This window comes from Medicago sativa, chromosome 6, assembly GCF_051527215.1.
Source record: "Medicago sativa cultivar Bolivia chromosome 6, Bolivia_mono, whole genome shotgun sequence".
In the NCBI taxonomy this organism is placed as follows: Eukaryota; Viridiplantae; Streptophyta; class Magnoliopsida; order Fabales; family Fabaceae; genus Medicago; species Medicago sativa.
In genome coordinates, this window is record NC_140754.1 from 42,516,342 (window position 1) to 42,531,369 (window position 15,028).

At 33.5% G+C, this 15,028-nt stretch overlaps 1 protein-coding gene across 1 annotated transcript; it reads right to left on the reverse strand.

Annotated features, from left to right (window-relative positions):
* Nucleotides 1–9,254: 9,254 nt before the first annotated feature.
* Nucleotides 9,255–9,941, reverse strand: LOC146915250 (uncharacterized). The gene has a single exon (XM_085721292.1). The coding sequence runs from the start codon at nucleotides 9,939–9,941 to the stop codon at nucleotides 9,255–9,257; it is 687 nt and encodes a 228-aa protein (XP_085577418.1).
* Nucleotides 9,942–15,028: the final 5,087 nt, after the last annotated feature.

The window sequence follows — 15,028 nt, forward strand, 5'->3', positions numbered from 1 at the left end:
CACGCAGGATTGACTTCTTATTGCGTGAGAACTAGATTTGGATCAACCTCTTATCTATTTCTTGGAGTCTTAGACAGGTCTCTGATAGGTGTGTTGGGATTTTTACACTTGTGCTATGTACTTATGTTGTTGCTAAGACTTATTGTCTGTTTATGTCTGAGATTTTAGATATTGTTGGTGACATATTATAAGACCTGAGACATGGTTTGTTGAGATTCTGTTTTATGTTGTCCAGATCTTATGATATTATTATCCGCTGCGAGTTTTTATGAAAATCAGTATATGCATGTTTTCTGAAATTGAAGTCGTAGCCTCTAAACTTTTTGAATAATTGATTTAATTGCATGATTTAATGCATTCGGGGTTTAGAGTGTTACAAATTTAATGACATGATGGTAATCAAATTAATACAAAGAGATGCTAAAGAGAGCCCTGTGAAAGCTTTTAATGTTATTAATCAATATAAGTATGTGAATATTTTTATCTCTATACATTAATGGTGTTTAAGGTTGGTAATATCAAGAGTTTAAGCAAACTATTTTGTCTATATGAAGGTGATTCGTAGAGTCATACGAATTTATCCCATATTTAAATAATATTATAAGAATAATATCCACTTTTGAATGAAAGTATATAATAAACATGACAATTCTTAATACCATTGTTACATCAATAGTTTAAACATACATCTTAGTCCTAACAAGGAATCTTAAATCACCAAAAAAAGTTTCATCATAGGGTTATGACAAGAAATATAAATTGAACAACTTCTAAAAGGTTATTCAAAGTACTAATATGTAAATTAAATATAAATTGAAGTATGAGAAAAATCATAAATGTAACAGTATTATGACAAATATATAAAATCAAAGGCTTATAAGTTAGAAAAATAATTTGTACACATAACTATTAAAGATATTATAATAAGCGGTATGGTGGGAAAGAAAATGTGATATGCATGAATTGAGGTTCGCGGGATATACCCAAATAAAGAGAGAAGAAGATCATCTAAATAATATTTGTTGATGTCTTATTTCATTTCGTTATCATTATTTTATAGTGTAAATATAAAACTAAAAATTCTTGAAATTATAAAAAGGAAAAAAATTATTTATTGGGTGGTGAGAGAATAACTAAATGACAGCTCGTGGAATATTGTAGCAGAACATTTGTGTACTATCTTGGGTCTGACAATAAATGAAGAATCATCTAAGCACACGATTTGTTCGCCGCCCTGTCGGAATACATTTAATCACTCCATACACACATATCGGTTCCGTACCAGGGGGACACCTATTTAGTAGATCATCAACACAAGTAACGACACATGGATTACACCCTATGATAAAAAAAAAGAATAAAAAGTGTAACTAAAATAAGATAATATATTGTGTATGAAGTAGAAAAGAAAAATTTAAATGGCTAGAAATGGCTTACGGTCAGCGTTCGTTGCAACCAGAAATAGCGAAAGAAAGATAATCATGCGATAAACAAAATTGACAATTTTAGCCATATATCCCTCCTTTGTCTGTAGTATATGTATTTATCACTTTATAATTTATAGATCTCACTTTCTTCTTAACATTGCAAATATTGGAAAATACCCATTAAGTACATCAATGTTGTGTTTGTCTCTTCATCATGCTAAAAAAAGGTCACACAAAAAGATTCTACATAATCTAATTAAGTTTGTCTTCTTCTTAACATTAAGAAAATGAAAAAATATCCATTAAATACATCAATATGTTCTATTTGTCTCTTCCATCAAATATACATTATGTTTAAGATTTTTTGTGAAATTAGTCATTTTAGGTGATTTGAATTTAGTTTTTTTGAGTTAGAAAACTATGTTTTTGTGTGTGTATTGATGGTCTAAGTGTTTGGGACGTGTTTGGTGCGATCGGGTTGGAAAATTTTGCAAAATAGACGAAATTTGTGAAATGGTGATGCTATGCTAAACTAAAGTGATGTTAGGAGGTAAATAGAAATGATTTGTGGATGTGTAAGAGTGTGATATCTTATCTTGGTGAAGTACTTGAAAATAGACGATTTTGTAAAGTGATATGAATTTTGGTGAAAATAGACAATCTTTGGTAAAATGATAGAACATAATGTTATAATATGCAATTGACTTTGTAATCATGATAATGTGATGTAATAATGATGAATCAATGATTGATGAGTGTATAATATATTGGCTATCATGATGGGGTTGATTGTTCGTCTATTATGTTGATTTTGCTTTGCGAGACGATGTTGTTTCCTTGAGGTGATAATTGTTGATGATGATTTATGTTGATGACTCTTTTGTCGATTATGACTTGTTGATTGTATGGATTTAAATCCATAATAATTCAATGTTGAATTGGCGAAGATATTTTATGATGGTGAAAATTGTATAACATAGTGTTTGCGATATGTGCATTGTCGAGTCTTTACTTGAAAGTCCATGCATCATATTCATGTTGAGTCTTCGGTGAAGAATGTAATTGGTGGTGATTATTAAGTTAGTTGGCGAAGAACATAATTGGTGTTGATTATTACGTTAGTGAAATATCGGTAATAGTTATCTCTGAATCCAAACATGGTACCACATGCATGTAGAAGTTTATAGAACATTGCATGCACTTGAAGTTCGTGAAACGTGTCATACTTGACAATGTGATTTGGTGATTATGTGCAATTGTGAAATTTGGTGAATGTTGTGACAATGTGGAATTGTGGACTTGTATATGTTGTTTGATTAAGCCATTATACTTGATGAATAATGTTGATGTGACTATTCATTGTTGAATGAAATGATCTAAGAAATTGTTTACTTCACCTTGACAATGAATATGCTTAATATGCAATGATTGAAATATGATAATATTCGCATGAAGTTAGTATTCTAGGAATGATGGGTATGTTTGCATGTTATGCTTGAAATCCTTGAATGCTTGTTACATGATATCTTTTATTATGTGGAATATTATTTAAACCTCAGTGGTCGTTTGGTTAACCGCCTGCCTGTTTGTATGAATGGGTAGACGGCACGCATGATTGACTTCTTATTGCTTGAGAACTAGATTTGGATCAACCTCTTATCTATTTCTTGGAGTCTTAGACAAGGCTCTGATTAGGTGTGTTGGGATTTTTACACTTGTGCTATGTACTTATGTTGTTGCTAAGACTTATTGTCTGTTTATGTCTGAGATTTTAGATATTGTTGGTGACATATTATAAGACCTGAGACATGGCTTGTTGAGATTCTGTTTTATGTTGTCCAGATCTTATGATATTATTATCCGCTGCGAGTTTTTATGAAACTCAGCATATGCATGTTTTCTGAAATTGAAGTCGTAGCCTCTAAACTTTTTGAATAATTGATTTAATTGCATGATTTATTGCATTCGGGGTTTAGAGTGTTACAAATTTAATGACATGATGGTAATCAAATTAATACAAAGAGACGCTAAAGAGAGCCCTGTGAAAGCTTTTCATGTTATTAATCAATATAAGTATGTGAATATTTTTATCTCTATACATTAATGGTGTTTACGGTTGGTAATATCAAGAGTTTAAGTAAACTATTTTGTCTAGATGAAGGTGATTCGTAGAGTCATACGAGTTTATCCCATATTTAAATAATATTATAAGAATAATATCCACATTTGAATGAAAGTATATAATAAACATGACAATTCTTAATACCATTGTTACATCAATAGTTTAAACTTTCATCTTAGTCCTAACAAGGAATCTTAAATCACCAAAAAAAGTTTCATCATAGGGTTATGACAAGAAATATAAATTGAACAACTTCTAAAAGGTTATTCAAAGTACTAAAATGTAAATTAAATATAAATTGAAGTATGAGAAAAATCATAAATGTAACAGTATTATGACAAATATATAAAATCATAGGCTTATAAGTTAGAAAAATAATTTGTAAACATAACTATTAAAGATATTATAATAAGCGGTATGGTGGGAAAGAAAATGTGATATGCATGAATTGAGGTTCGCGGGATATACCCAAATAAAGAGAGAAGAAGATCATCTAAATAATATTTGTTGATGTCTTATTTCATTTCTTTATCATTATTTTATAGTGTAAATATAAAACTAAAAATTCTTGAAATTATAAAAAGGAAAAAAATTATTTATTGGGTGGTGAGAGAATAACTAAATGACAGCTCGTGGAATATTGTAGCAGAACATTTATGTACTATCTTGGGTCTGACAATAAATGAAGAATCATCTAAGCACACGATTTGTTCGCTGCCCTGTCGGAATACATTTAATCACTCCATACACACATATCGGTTCCGTACCAGGGGGACACCTATTTAGTAGATCATCAGCACAAGTAACGACACATGGATTACACCCTATGATAAAAAAAAAGAATAAAAAGTGTAACTAAAATAAGATAATATATTGTGTATGAAGTAGAAAAGAAAAATTTAAATGGCTAGAAATGGCTTACGGTCAGCGTTCGTTGCAACCAGAAATAGCAAAAGAAAGATAATCATGCGATAAACAAAATTGACAATTTTAGCCATATATCCCTCCTTTGTCTGTAGTATATGTATTTATCACTTTATAATTTATAGATCTCACTTTCTTCTTAACATTGCAAATACTGGAAAATACCCATTAAGTACATCAATGTTGTGTTTGTCTCTTCATCATGCTAAAAAAAGGTCACACAAAAAGATTCTACTTAATCTAATTAAGTTTGTCTTCTTCTTAACATTAAGAAAATGAAAAAATATCCATTAAATACATCAATATGTTCTATTTGTCTCTGCCATCAAATATACATTATGTTTAAGATTTTTTGTGAAATAAGTCATTTTAGGTGATTTGAATTTAGTTTTTTTGAGTTAGAAAACTATGTTTTTGTGTGTGTATTGATCGTCTAAGTGTTTGGGACGTGTTTGGTGCGATCGGGTTCGAAAATTTTGCAAAATAGACGAAATTTGTGAAATGGTGATGCTATGCAAAACTAAAGTGATGTTAGGAGGTAAATAGAAATGATTTGTGGATGTGTAAGAGTGTGATATCTTATCTTGGTGAAGTACTTGAAAATAGACGATTTTGTAAAGTGATATGAATTTTGGTGAAAATAGACAATCTTTGGTAAAATGATAGAACATAATGTTATAATATGCAATTGACTTTGTAATCATGATAATGTGATGAAATAATGATGAATCAATGATTGATGAGTGTATAATATATTGGCTATCATGATGGGGTTGATTGTTCGTCTATTATGTTGATTTTGCTTTGCGAGACGATGTTGTTTCCTTGAGGTGATAATTGTTGATGATGATTTATGTTGATGACTCTTTTGTCGATTATGACTTGTTGATTGTATGGATTTAAATCCATAATAATTCAATGTTGAATTGGTGAAGATATTTTATGATGGTGAAAATTGTATAACATAGTGTTGGCGATATGTGCATTGTCGAGTCTTTACTTGAAAGTCCATGCATCATATTCATGTTGAGTCTTTGGTGAAGAATGTAATTGGTGGTGATTATTAAGTTAGTTGGTGAAGAACATAATTGGTGTTGATTATTACGTTAGTGAAATATCGGTAATAGTTATCTCTGAATCCAAACTTGGTACCACATGCATGTAGAAGTTTATAGAACATTGCATGCACTTGAAGTTCGTGAAACGTGTCATACTTGACAATGTGATTTGGTGATTATGTGCAATTGTGAAATTTGGTGAATGTTGTGACAATGTGGAATTGTGGACTTGTATATGTTGTTTGATTAAGCCATTATACTTGATGAATAATGTTGATGTGACTATTCATTGTTGAATGAAATGATCTAAGAAATTGTTTACTTCACCTTGACAATGAATATGCTTAATATGCTATGATTGAAATATGATAATATTCGCATGAAGTTAGTATTCAAGGAATGATGGGTATGTTTGCATGTTATGCTTGAAATCCTTGAATGCTTTTTACATGATATCTTTTATTATGTGGAATATTATCTAAACCTCAGTGGTTGTTTGGTTGACCGCCTGCCTGTTTGTATGAATAGGTAGACAGCTCGCAGGATTGACTTCTTATTGCTTGAGAACTAGATTTGGAGCAACCTCTTATCTATTTCTTGGAGTCTTAGACAGGGCTCTGATTAGGTGTGTTGGGATTTTTACACTTGTGCTATGTACTTATGTTGTTGCTAAGACTTATTGTCTGTTTATGTCTGAGATTTTAGATATTCTTGGTGACGTATTATAAGACTTGAGACATGGTTTGTTGCGATTCTGTTTTAAGTTGTTCAGATCTTATGATATTATTATCCGCTGCGAGTTTTTATGAAAATCAGTATATGCATGTTTTGTGAAAGCCCTGTGAAATCAGTATATGCTGTTACAAATTTAATGACATGATGGTAATCAAATTAATACAAAGAGACGCTAAAGAGAGCCCTGTGAAAGCTTTTCATATTATTAATCAATATAAGTATGTGAATACTTTTATCTCTATACATTAATGGTGTTTAAGGTTGGTAATATCAAGAGTTTAAGCAAACTATTTTGTCTAGATGAAGGTGATTCGTAAAGTTATACCAGTTTATCCCATATTTAAATAATATTATAAGAATAATATCCACTTTTGAATGAAAGTATATAATAAACATGACAATTCATAATACCATTGTTACATCAAAAGTTTAAACTTTCATCTTAGTCCTAACAAGGAATCTTAAATCACCAAAAACAGTTTCATCATAGGGTTACGACAAGAAATATAAATTGAACAACTTCTAAAAGATTATTCAAAGTACTAAAATGTAACAGTATTTTGAAGTATGAGAAAAATCATAAATGTAACAGTATTTTGACAAATATATAAAATCATAGGCTTATAAGTTAGAAAAATAATTTGTAAACATAACTATTAAAGATATTATAATAAGCGGTATGGTGGGAAAGAAAATGTGATATGCATGAATTGAGGTTCGCGGGATATACCCAAATAAAGAGAGAAAAAGATCATCTAAATAATATTTGTTGATGTCTTATTTCATTTCGTTATCATTATTTTATAGTGTAAATATAAAACTAAAAATTCTTGAAATTATAAAAAGGAAAAAAATTATTTATTGGGTGGTGAGAGAATAACTAAATGACAGCTCGTGGAATATTGTAGCAGAACATTTGTGTACTATCTTGGGTCTGACAATAAATGAAGAATCATCTAAGCACACGATTTGTTCGCTGCCCTGTCGGAATACATTTAATCACTCCATACACACATATCAGTTCCGTAGCAGGGGACACCTATTTAGTAGATCATCAGCCAGATTTTCTTCCACAAGAACCAAGGACCTCTATCTCTTCCAGATTTTCTTCCACACCATTCAGCCAGTCTTCCAGCTTCTGCTTAGCTTGCTCTTGAGCTTCAATACATGATTCATGCAGAGCTAAAATGACATTTACTACCCTTTCCTTCAGTCTCCTCCACTGCTTCTGATAACTTACTGTATGACCCAAGTCATTTCTTCCTTCTATCAGCTTGAGTGCCTCAGAAGCAATGTCTTCCCACACATCTTGTAAAATCTGAGAATCCGGGAAAATGGTGGGTGGTGAAGGTTGTCAAGAGGGTTTAGGTGGGGCTGTGGGAACAATGGCTAGGTTTGTTGGTGATTGGCCATTTGTAGTTAAAGGTTGGCTGGTTGAGAGTTGGTCAGAATCAGTGTCTATAACCATGTCAGAGGCCTGATCATCTTGATCAACCTCAGAGTCTATATCCATATCATTGGTTATAGAGACACCATCATAGCGTGTTATTTATATAGTTTGGTCAGGAAGATTAATGGTAGAAGATTGGGTTGGCTCAAGAACAGGTTGTTCAGGAGCAACTGGTTCAAGTGTGTTATGTTCAGGAACAGTAGGTTCAGGAACATTGTGTTTTGGGCTGGTTTGTTCAGGAACAGTTGGTTCAGGAACAACTGGTGGTTGTTGTGGTGAAGAGGTCGTTTGTGGTTCAGGTGCATGGTGTTGGGGGCTTTCTGAAGCTGATGCTTCAGGAGCCATTTCAGAGGCTGTTTGTAAGTCAGACTCAACATTATCAGGTACAATCATGTTGAGGGATTGGATGTTTAGAGGTTGAGGGTGATGGAGGAGAATTCTATCAATGTATTGGTTTCTTCTCTCAGAAATTTCTTCTAACTTTTGATCAATCACATGACCAACAGGCTCATAGGAGCTTGTCTGAGAGGGCTTTTTGTGGGTTTTGGTCGATGTTGGATGGCTATTTACTAGATTTGGGTAGCGGTGACCTATGGGTTTATCATCATCAGAATCAAAAGATGATGATGATGATGAGGTTGATAAAGAGGTTGATGAAGAGTTGCTGGATATCTCATGTATTACGGGTTCTGTGTGAGAAGAGACATTACCTGTCATAGTAGCTTCTGAACAGTCAGCTGTTCTCTTCTGATCAGCTTCAGCAGTATCAGGAGCCATCAGAAGTTGTGAAGCTTCTGAAATTACCATCTCCTGTAATTCAATAGCGATCTCCAAAGCTTTTTCAGCTGCTTTAACAACTCCAGATGCAGCAGCAGCAGCTTCTGCTTCCTTAATAATATGAGGAGATTCCTTGATCCTCCTTATAGCTGGCTTCCTCTTCTTCTTTGGTATTGTAGGTTGATCAGGAGCAACCAAGGAAGTAGCCACTTCTTCAATTGATGGCATTGCAGAACCATCAATCTTAAGCTTGTCAGAAGCAGCTTTTGCTTTCTTCGCAGGTTTTTCAGCTTCCAAGTACTCTTCTGCAGTCAACTTCCTCTTTGATTTTCTGCCTCTAGCAAGTGGCAGAGCACCACCATACATTTTTTCAGGTACATCCTCCAGCCTGATGACCTTGTTAGTTACCTCAAAGTGATCCTTGATGAAATACATCTGCACATCAAGATGATCCTTCTTGCAGATGGGTGGAAAGTCTTTCATAAGATCAGACTTAGCTCTGGATTCACTCAAGTCAGTATCAAGCTTGGTGACAGATCTGATCAGCTTCATCTGCTTGAGTGTATGAGCATTAATGAACTTTCCAGTTTTAGTGTCAAGCAGCTCATCTGAGTAGGTGCCAACACTACTGAGACGGTCCAAAATACCTCCTTGATAGAAAATTTCTGATAAGAGCCTTCCATAAGGTACCTAGGATCTATCTTCCAATTGGCTCTTTCTCAGGTTGTCAATTAAATACTTGAAAAGATACTTGGGCATATTTACCTTTTCCTTCTTGATGAAGTGTTGAAGAAGAACTTTCTGGCCAATGTACGTTTATCTCCTCCACCTTTTGGAAGCAGATTCTCATTCTGAATCTTCAGAAGCAGCTTCTTATCAATGCTTAAGTCAGCATACTTTCCTGCCCGCGTGGAGTTGTACATAGCTAGGTTTAATTTTTCTTTCCAGAAGCCTTCTTCAGAACTTGAGATATCAATCCCTGAATATTTCCCAGAAGCTTCTACTCCGAGTACAGAAGCTATCTGCCATTCAGCAATGACAACTGGAATTCCACAGATGCTTGACCTGATTTCTGTGCAAGTAAATGGTTTAAGTCCCATTTCTTTTCTAGTCTTCCCCTTCAGACTTGGATAAATCAAAACCTTCTCCCTCTCTTCAGCTAATGACGCAGCTTTGTCATAAATTGATGATCTTACCCAGAAGTGCATAACCAAAACTTCGTATGTTGGTCCATTCAACATTCTGAAGTATGGTTCGAAACCTTGCGCTTCATAGTAACTTCTGATCCAACATCCATGGAAAGCTAAAGATTCAAAATCCACAGGATTCTCTATTTGAACCATTAAATTCCATTCTTCAAGTTTCATGGTTCTTCCTTTGATATCATTGGCAGGGGCCTCTTGTGCAGAGGATTCTGGAATGTTCTGATGCGAGCTTGATGATGCCATTGGTGATGATGAAGAAGATTTAGGGTTCTAGGTTTTGAAGATTGCGCTTACTTCGCAAGAGGTTTGAAAGATGAAGTGTTTGTTATGAGTGAGTAGTGTGTGAATTGACAAAGTGTTAAGAGTAAAAACGATTGCAATTCAAAAGAGACAAACAAACATAGCATTAATGACATTGGGGGCGCGTGAAAGTACTTTTCAAAGCTATTAAATCATCATTACCCTTTTAAGTTATACACCAATACAGATAAGCCACGTCAGAAGTTCTCAGAGTAACTGCCAAGTTAGTGGGCCAGTGTTACTACAAAAAGTAACTTCCAGCGTTTCCACTACTCAACTATTCAGGAGCATAAAATCTAGCTTCTGAACTTCAGATGCTGACGTCATCATCAGAAGCGTGTTTTCCTCAGAACCTCAATAAAGAGCTTCTGATGGACCACAACTTCTGAACTGACTTCAGAATCTAAAATCCTATTCAGGAGCAAGCAAGCTTTTAATCAGACACAAAGTGCATGTTCAAATTTTTCTTTATAAAATCAAATCTTTCAACAGTTAAAGGCTTAGTAAATATATCAGCCCATTGATTCTCAGTATCAATGAATTGTATATCTAAAATTCCTTTTTGAACATAGTCTCTGATAAAATGGTGTTTGATTTCAATATGCTTAGCTCTTGAATGCAAAATTGGATTTTTAGACAAACAAATAGCAGCAGTATTATCACAATAAATGGGAATACTGTTAGCAATTATTTGATAGTCTTCCAACTAATGTTTCATCCAAAGTAGTTGTGTACAACAACTTGCAGCTGAAATGTATTATGCTTCTGATGTAGACATAGCAATAGTTGTTTATCTTTTGCTAGCCCAGGATATAAGATTATCACCCAGAAATTGACAATTGTCACTGGTTGACTTTCTTTCAATCTTATCACCAACATAGTCAGCATCACAGAATCCAATTAGCTTATAATCTAAGGATTTCCTATAAAGGAGTCCAAGATTAGTTGTTCCCTTCAAATACCTGAAGATTCTCTTGACAGCAGTCATATGAGATTCTCTATGATCTGATTGGAATCTTGCACACAAGCATACACTGAATAAAATATCTGGCCTAGATGCAGTGAGGTATAACAAAGAACCAATCATACCTCTGTACTTTAGCTCCTTCATCTTCTTTGCTTAAGGTGCACGTAGGATGCATTGGAGTGTTCATCACTTTACAATCTTCAAGCTTGAACTTCTTCAGAAGCTCCTTTGTATACTTTGATTGATGAACATAGACTCCATCTTTGCATTGATTTATTTGAATGCCCAGGAAGAACTTCAGCTCTCCCATGATGCTCATAATCAACTTCATAATCAACATCAATATCAACTTCATAAATCAACTTAACAACTTGACTCGACAATGCAACTTAACTCGACTATACAACTCTATCATTTTACTCATGCATATGGTACCATTCTAGGGCATAAGCCCTCATCGCTTTTGAGCATAAACATACTCCTAGGACATGAGCCCTCGTCGCTATTGGGCAAAAGCTCCTAGGGCATGAGCCCTCGTCTTAATTGAGCAAAAGCTCCTAGGGCATGAGCCCTCATCTTTAGGGTGAATGACAAAACATTCCAGGGCATAAGCCCTCCTCTTTAATGATGATGCATGGACTCAACAACAATACTTTGACGACCAACAACTTCAACGACATCGAAAGATAACTTACAACTTAAACGACATTGACAAACTACTTACAACTTTGAAGACATTGACGACAACTGTGGTAACGACAACGACAGCGACTTCACATCATAATTTCATATTCATCAATCATAAACAACGTCATATAACATCATATTTAAACATCAACAATTCGTCATACAATATCGTATTTAAACATCAACAATTCATCATATAACATCTTTGTAAAAACATAATAAATTATACACAACAAATTTTCATGTCAAACCAAGGCTACTGGAAAGATATCACAATTATCAAGCAACTTTCATGTTTATACCAAAGACCAATTCAAAACAGAAAACGTGTGAAACAGACGCAAAAACATGAAACCAAGAATGTTGTCGCCGTACAAATTTGCTAAGACCTCCTTGGAGTATTTTAATCATAACTCAAAAACTAATAATCATATTCACGTCAAACCAAAGCCACTGGAAAGCTAACAAAATTATCTAAAACTTTCATGTTTACACCTAAGGCCAATTCTGTACCGATCAATACCAGTTTTCATTTCAATTTCGAAAAAGTTGTGCAGAAAATCCATAAAAATTCACTGTGACCTACGTGCAGTAATTTGATCATAACTCAAGTTGTATAAATCATTCTGACGCAGACCAACGACATTAGAAAACTAACATCCATACCTACAACTTTCGTGTTTACATCTAAGACCAATTCTGTACCGATCAATACCAGTTTCTATTTCAAAATTCAGGACAGAGATAAGAAAAATGAGGAAAAGCAACTTATATTATTCAAACTTCACATTCATTCAAAATCATCACAGTCAACAACAACAACTCAACATAATTCATACCCAATTCATAATATGACATCAACAACAACAATCATTGACAATCACAAATCAACAACAACCTAACATAAATCATCAATTATCACTCTTAACCCTAATTCTCCAATTCTCAAAAACTAAACCTACAACAAGTTAAATGAAATTTCCAGAATCATAGACTCAAGATTATTGAATGATAGTCCCACCCTTACCTTAGATTGATTGATTGCAAGGATTCTACAGACTTCTCTTCTCTGGTTCTTCTCTTCTCTAGGTTTCTCCTCTTTCTCTAGGTTTCTCCTCTTTCTGCCAAAAACAGTTTGCACGTAATCCTTCTTTTTTAACTCCGACTCTCCTCTTTATATATAAATCCTTAACCTAATTATTTTCCCTTATTTCCAATTCTTCCCCAAAGCCTCATTATTCTAAATAATTATATTTTTCCACTAAATATATTCTTCCACTAAATATATTCTCCCACTAAATATACTCTAATAAATAATAAAATAAAGTCACTCAATGAAATCTCAATATATCACATAATTAAATAAATCATATAATTCGACTCTATCTCAAGAAAAATAATTAAATAACAAGGAGGGCGTTACAACTCTCCCCAACTTAAAAGAATTTCATCCTCGAAATTCAGAGCACAGGAGAAAATGAATTTAATTATTGCCAAAATATCTTAAATTATATATAACAAAATAGAAACTTCAAACAATACACAAACCACATTAAAGTTAGTCAGTTAAACATGATCACATAATAAAACATAACCATTAATTAGAAAACACAACGATAGTATTCAACCGTCACACGACACAACGACTCATCTACTTGGTCGAACGGACCGACCTGCTCTGATACCAATTGTAACACCCCGTTTTCGCAACATAAAAATTTCAAATATAAATCAGAGTCATTCAACATAAACGGAATGCTACACTTCTTAAAAATCATAAATGAAATAAATAACAATTCATCTGTCATAAATTGGTCAACATAAATATTCAAAAACTTTGCAGCGGATTTTAATTCAACAACATAATTAGTCTTGGCACAAAGGCCTCATCAAAACATCTCGTAATAATCCAAAAACTAAATCATAGTCATGTAAAATCATAAGCAGTACATAAGGAATAGAAAATAGTCACAAAAGTTCCCGTCCCGTTACGTATCAGATCACCTCAAGACACGATGAGAGATAGTCACTCACGACAGCAATCAACAGCTACGTATTCTCGATCACCTACAAGTTACTCATATGAAGAGCAACATTTCCAAGCAGAAGGGGTGAGATTCACAAACAATAATGTTAAGCATATAATTCAACAATTATATTTAGCAACATAAACATTATCAACATATCATAACAATGGCCATGTAGCATCATTATCATCGTCATAATCAACTTCATAATCAACATCAATATCAACTTCATAAATCAACTTAACAACTTGACTCGACAATGCAACTTAACTCGACTATGCAACTCTATCATTTTACTCATGCATGTGGTACCATTCTAGTGCATAAGCCCTTGTCGCTTTTGAGCATAAATATACTCCTAGGGCATGAGCCCTCGTCGCTATTGAGCAAAAGCTCCTAGGGCACGAGCCCTCATCTTTAGGGTGAATGACAAAGCATTCCAGGGAATAAGCCCTCTTCTTTAATGATGATGCATGGACTCAACAACAATACTTTGATGACCAACAACTTCAACGACATCGACAGACAACTTACAACTTAAACGACATTGACAAACTACTTACAACTTTGAAGACATTGACGACAACTGTGGTAACGACATCGACAGCGACTTCACATCATAATTTCATATTCATCAATCATAAACAACGTTATATAACATCGTATTTAAACATAAACAATTCATCATATAACATCTTTGTAAAAACATAATAAATTATACGCAACAAATTTTCATGTCAAACCAAGGCTACTTGAAAGATATCACAATTATCAAGCAACTTTCATGTTTATACCAAAGACCAATTCAAAATAGAAAACGTGTGAAACAGACGCAAAAATATGAAACAAAGAATGTTGTCACCGTACAATTTCGCTAAGACGTCCTTGGAGTATTTTCATCATAACTCAAAAACTAAAAATCATATTCACGTCAAACAAAGGCCACTGGAATGCTAACAAAATTATCTAAAATTTTCATGTTTACACCCAAGGCCAATTCTGTACCGATCAATACCAGTTTTCATTTCAATTTCGAAAAAGTTGTGTAGAAAGTCCATAAAAATTCACTGTGACATACATGTAGTAATTTGACCATAACTCAAGTTCTATAAATCATTTTGATGTCAGACCAACGACATTAGAAAACTAACATCCATACCTACAACTTTTGTGTTTACACCTAAGACCAATTATGTACCGATCAATACCAGTTTCTATTTCAAAATTTGGGACAGAGATAATAAAAATCAGGAAAAGCAACTTATATTATTCAAACTTCACATTCATTCAAAATCATCACAATCAACAACAACAACTCAACATAATTCATACCCAATTCATAATATGAC

What these genes read in the sequence shown, in the direction of transcription:
- LOC146915250 (XM_085721292.1), bottom strand. Translation starts at nt 9,941, where the DNA reads ATGGCATCATCAAGCTCGCATCAGAACATTCCAGAATCCTCTGCACAA.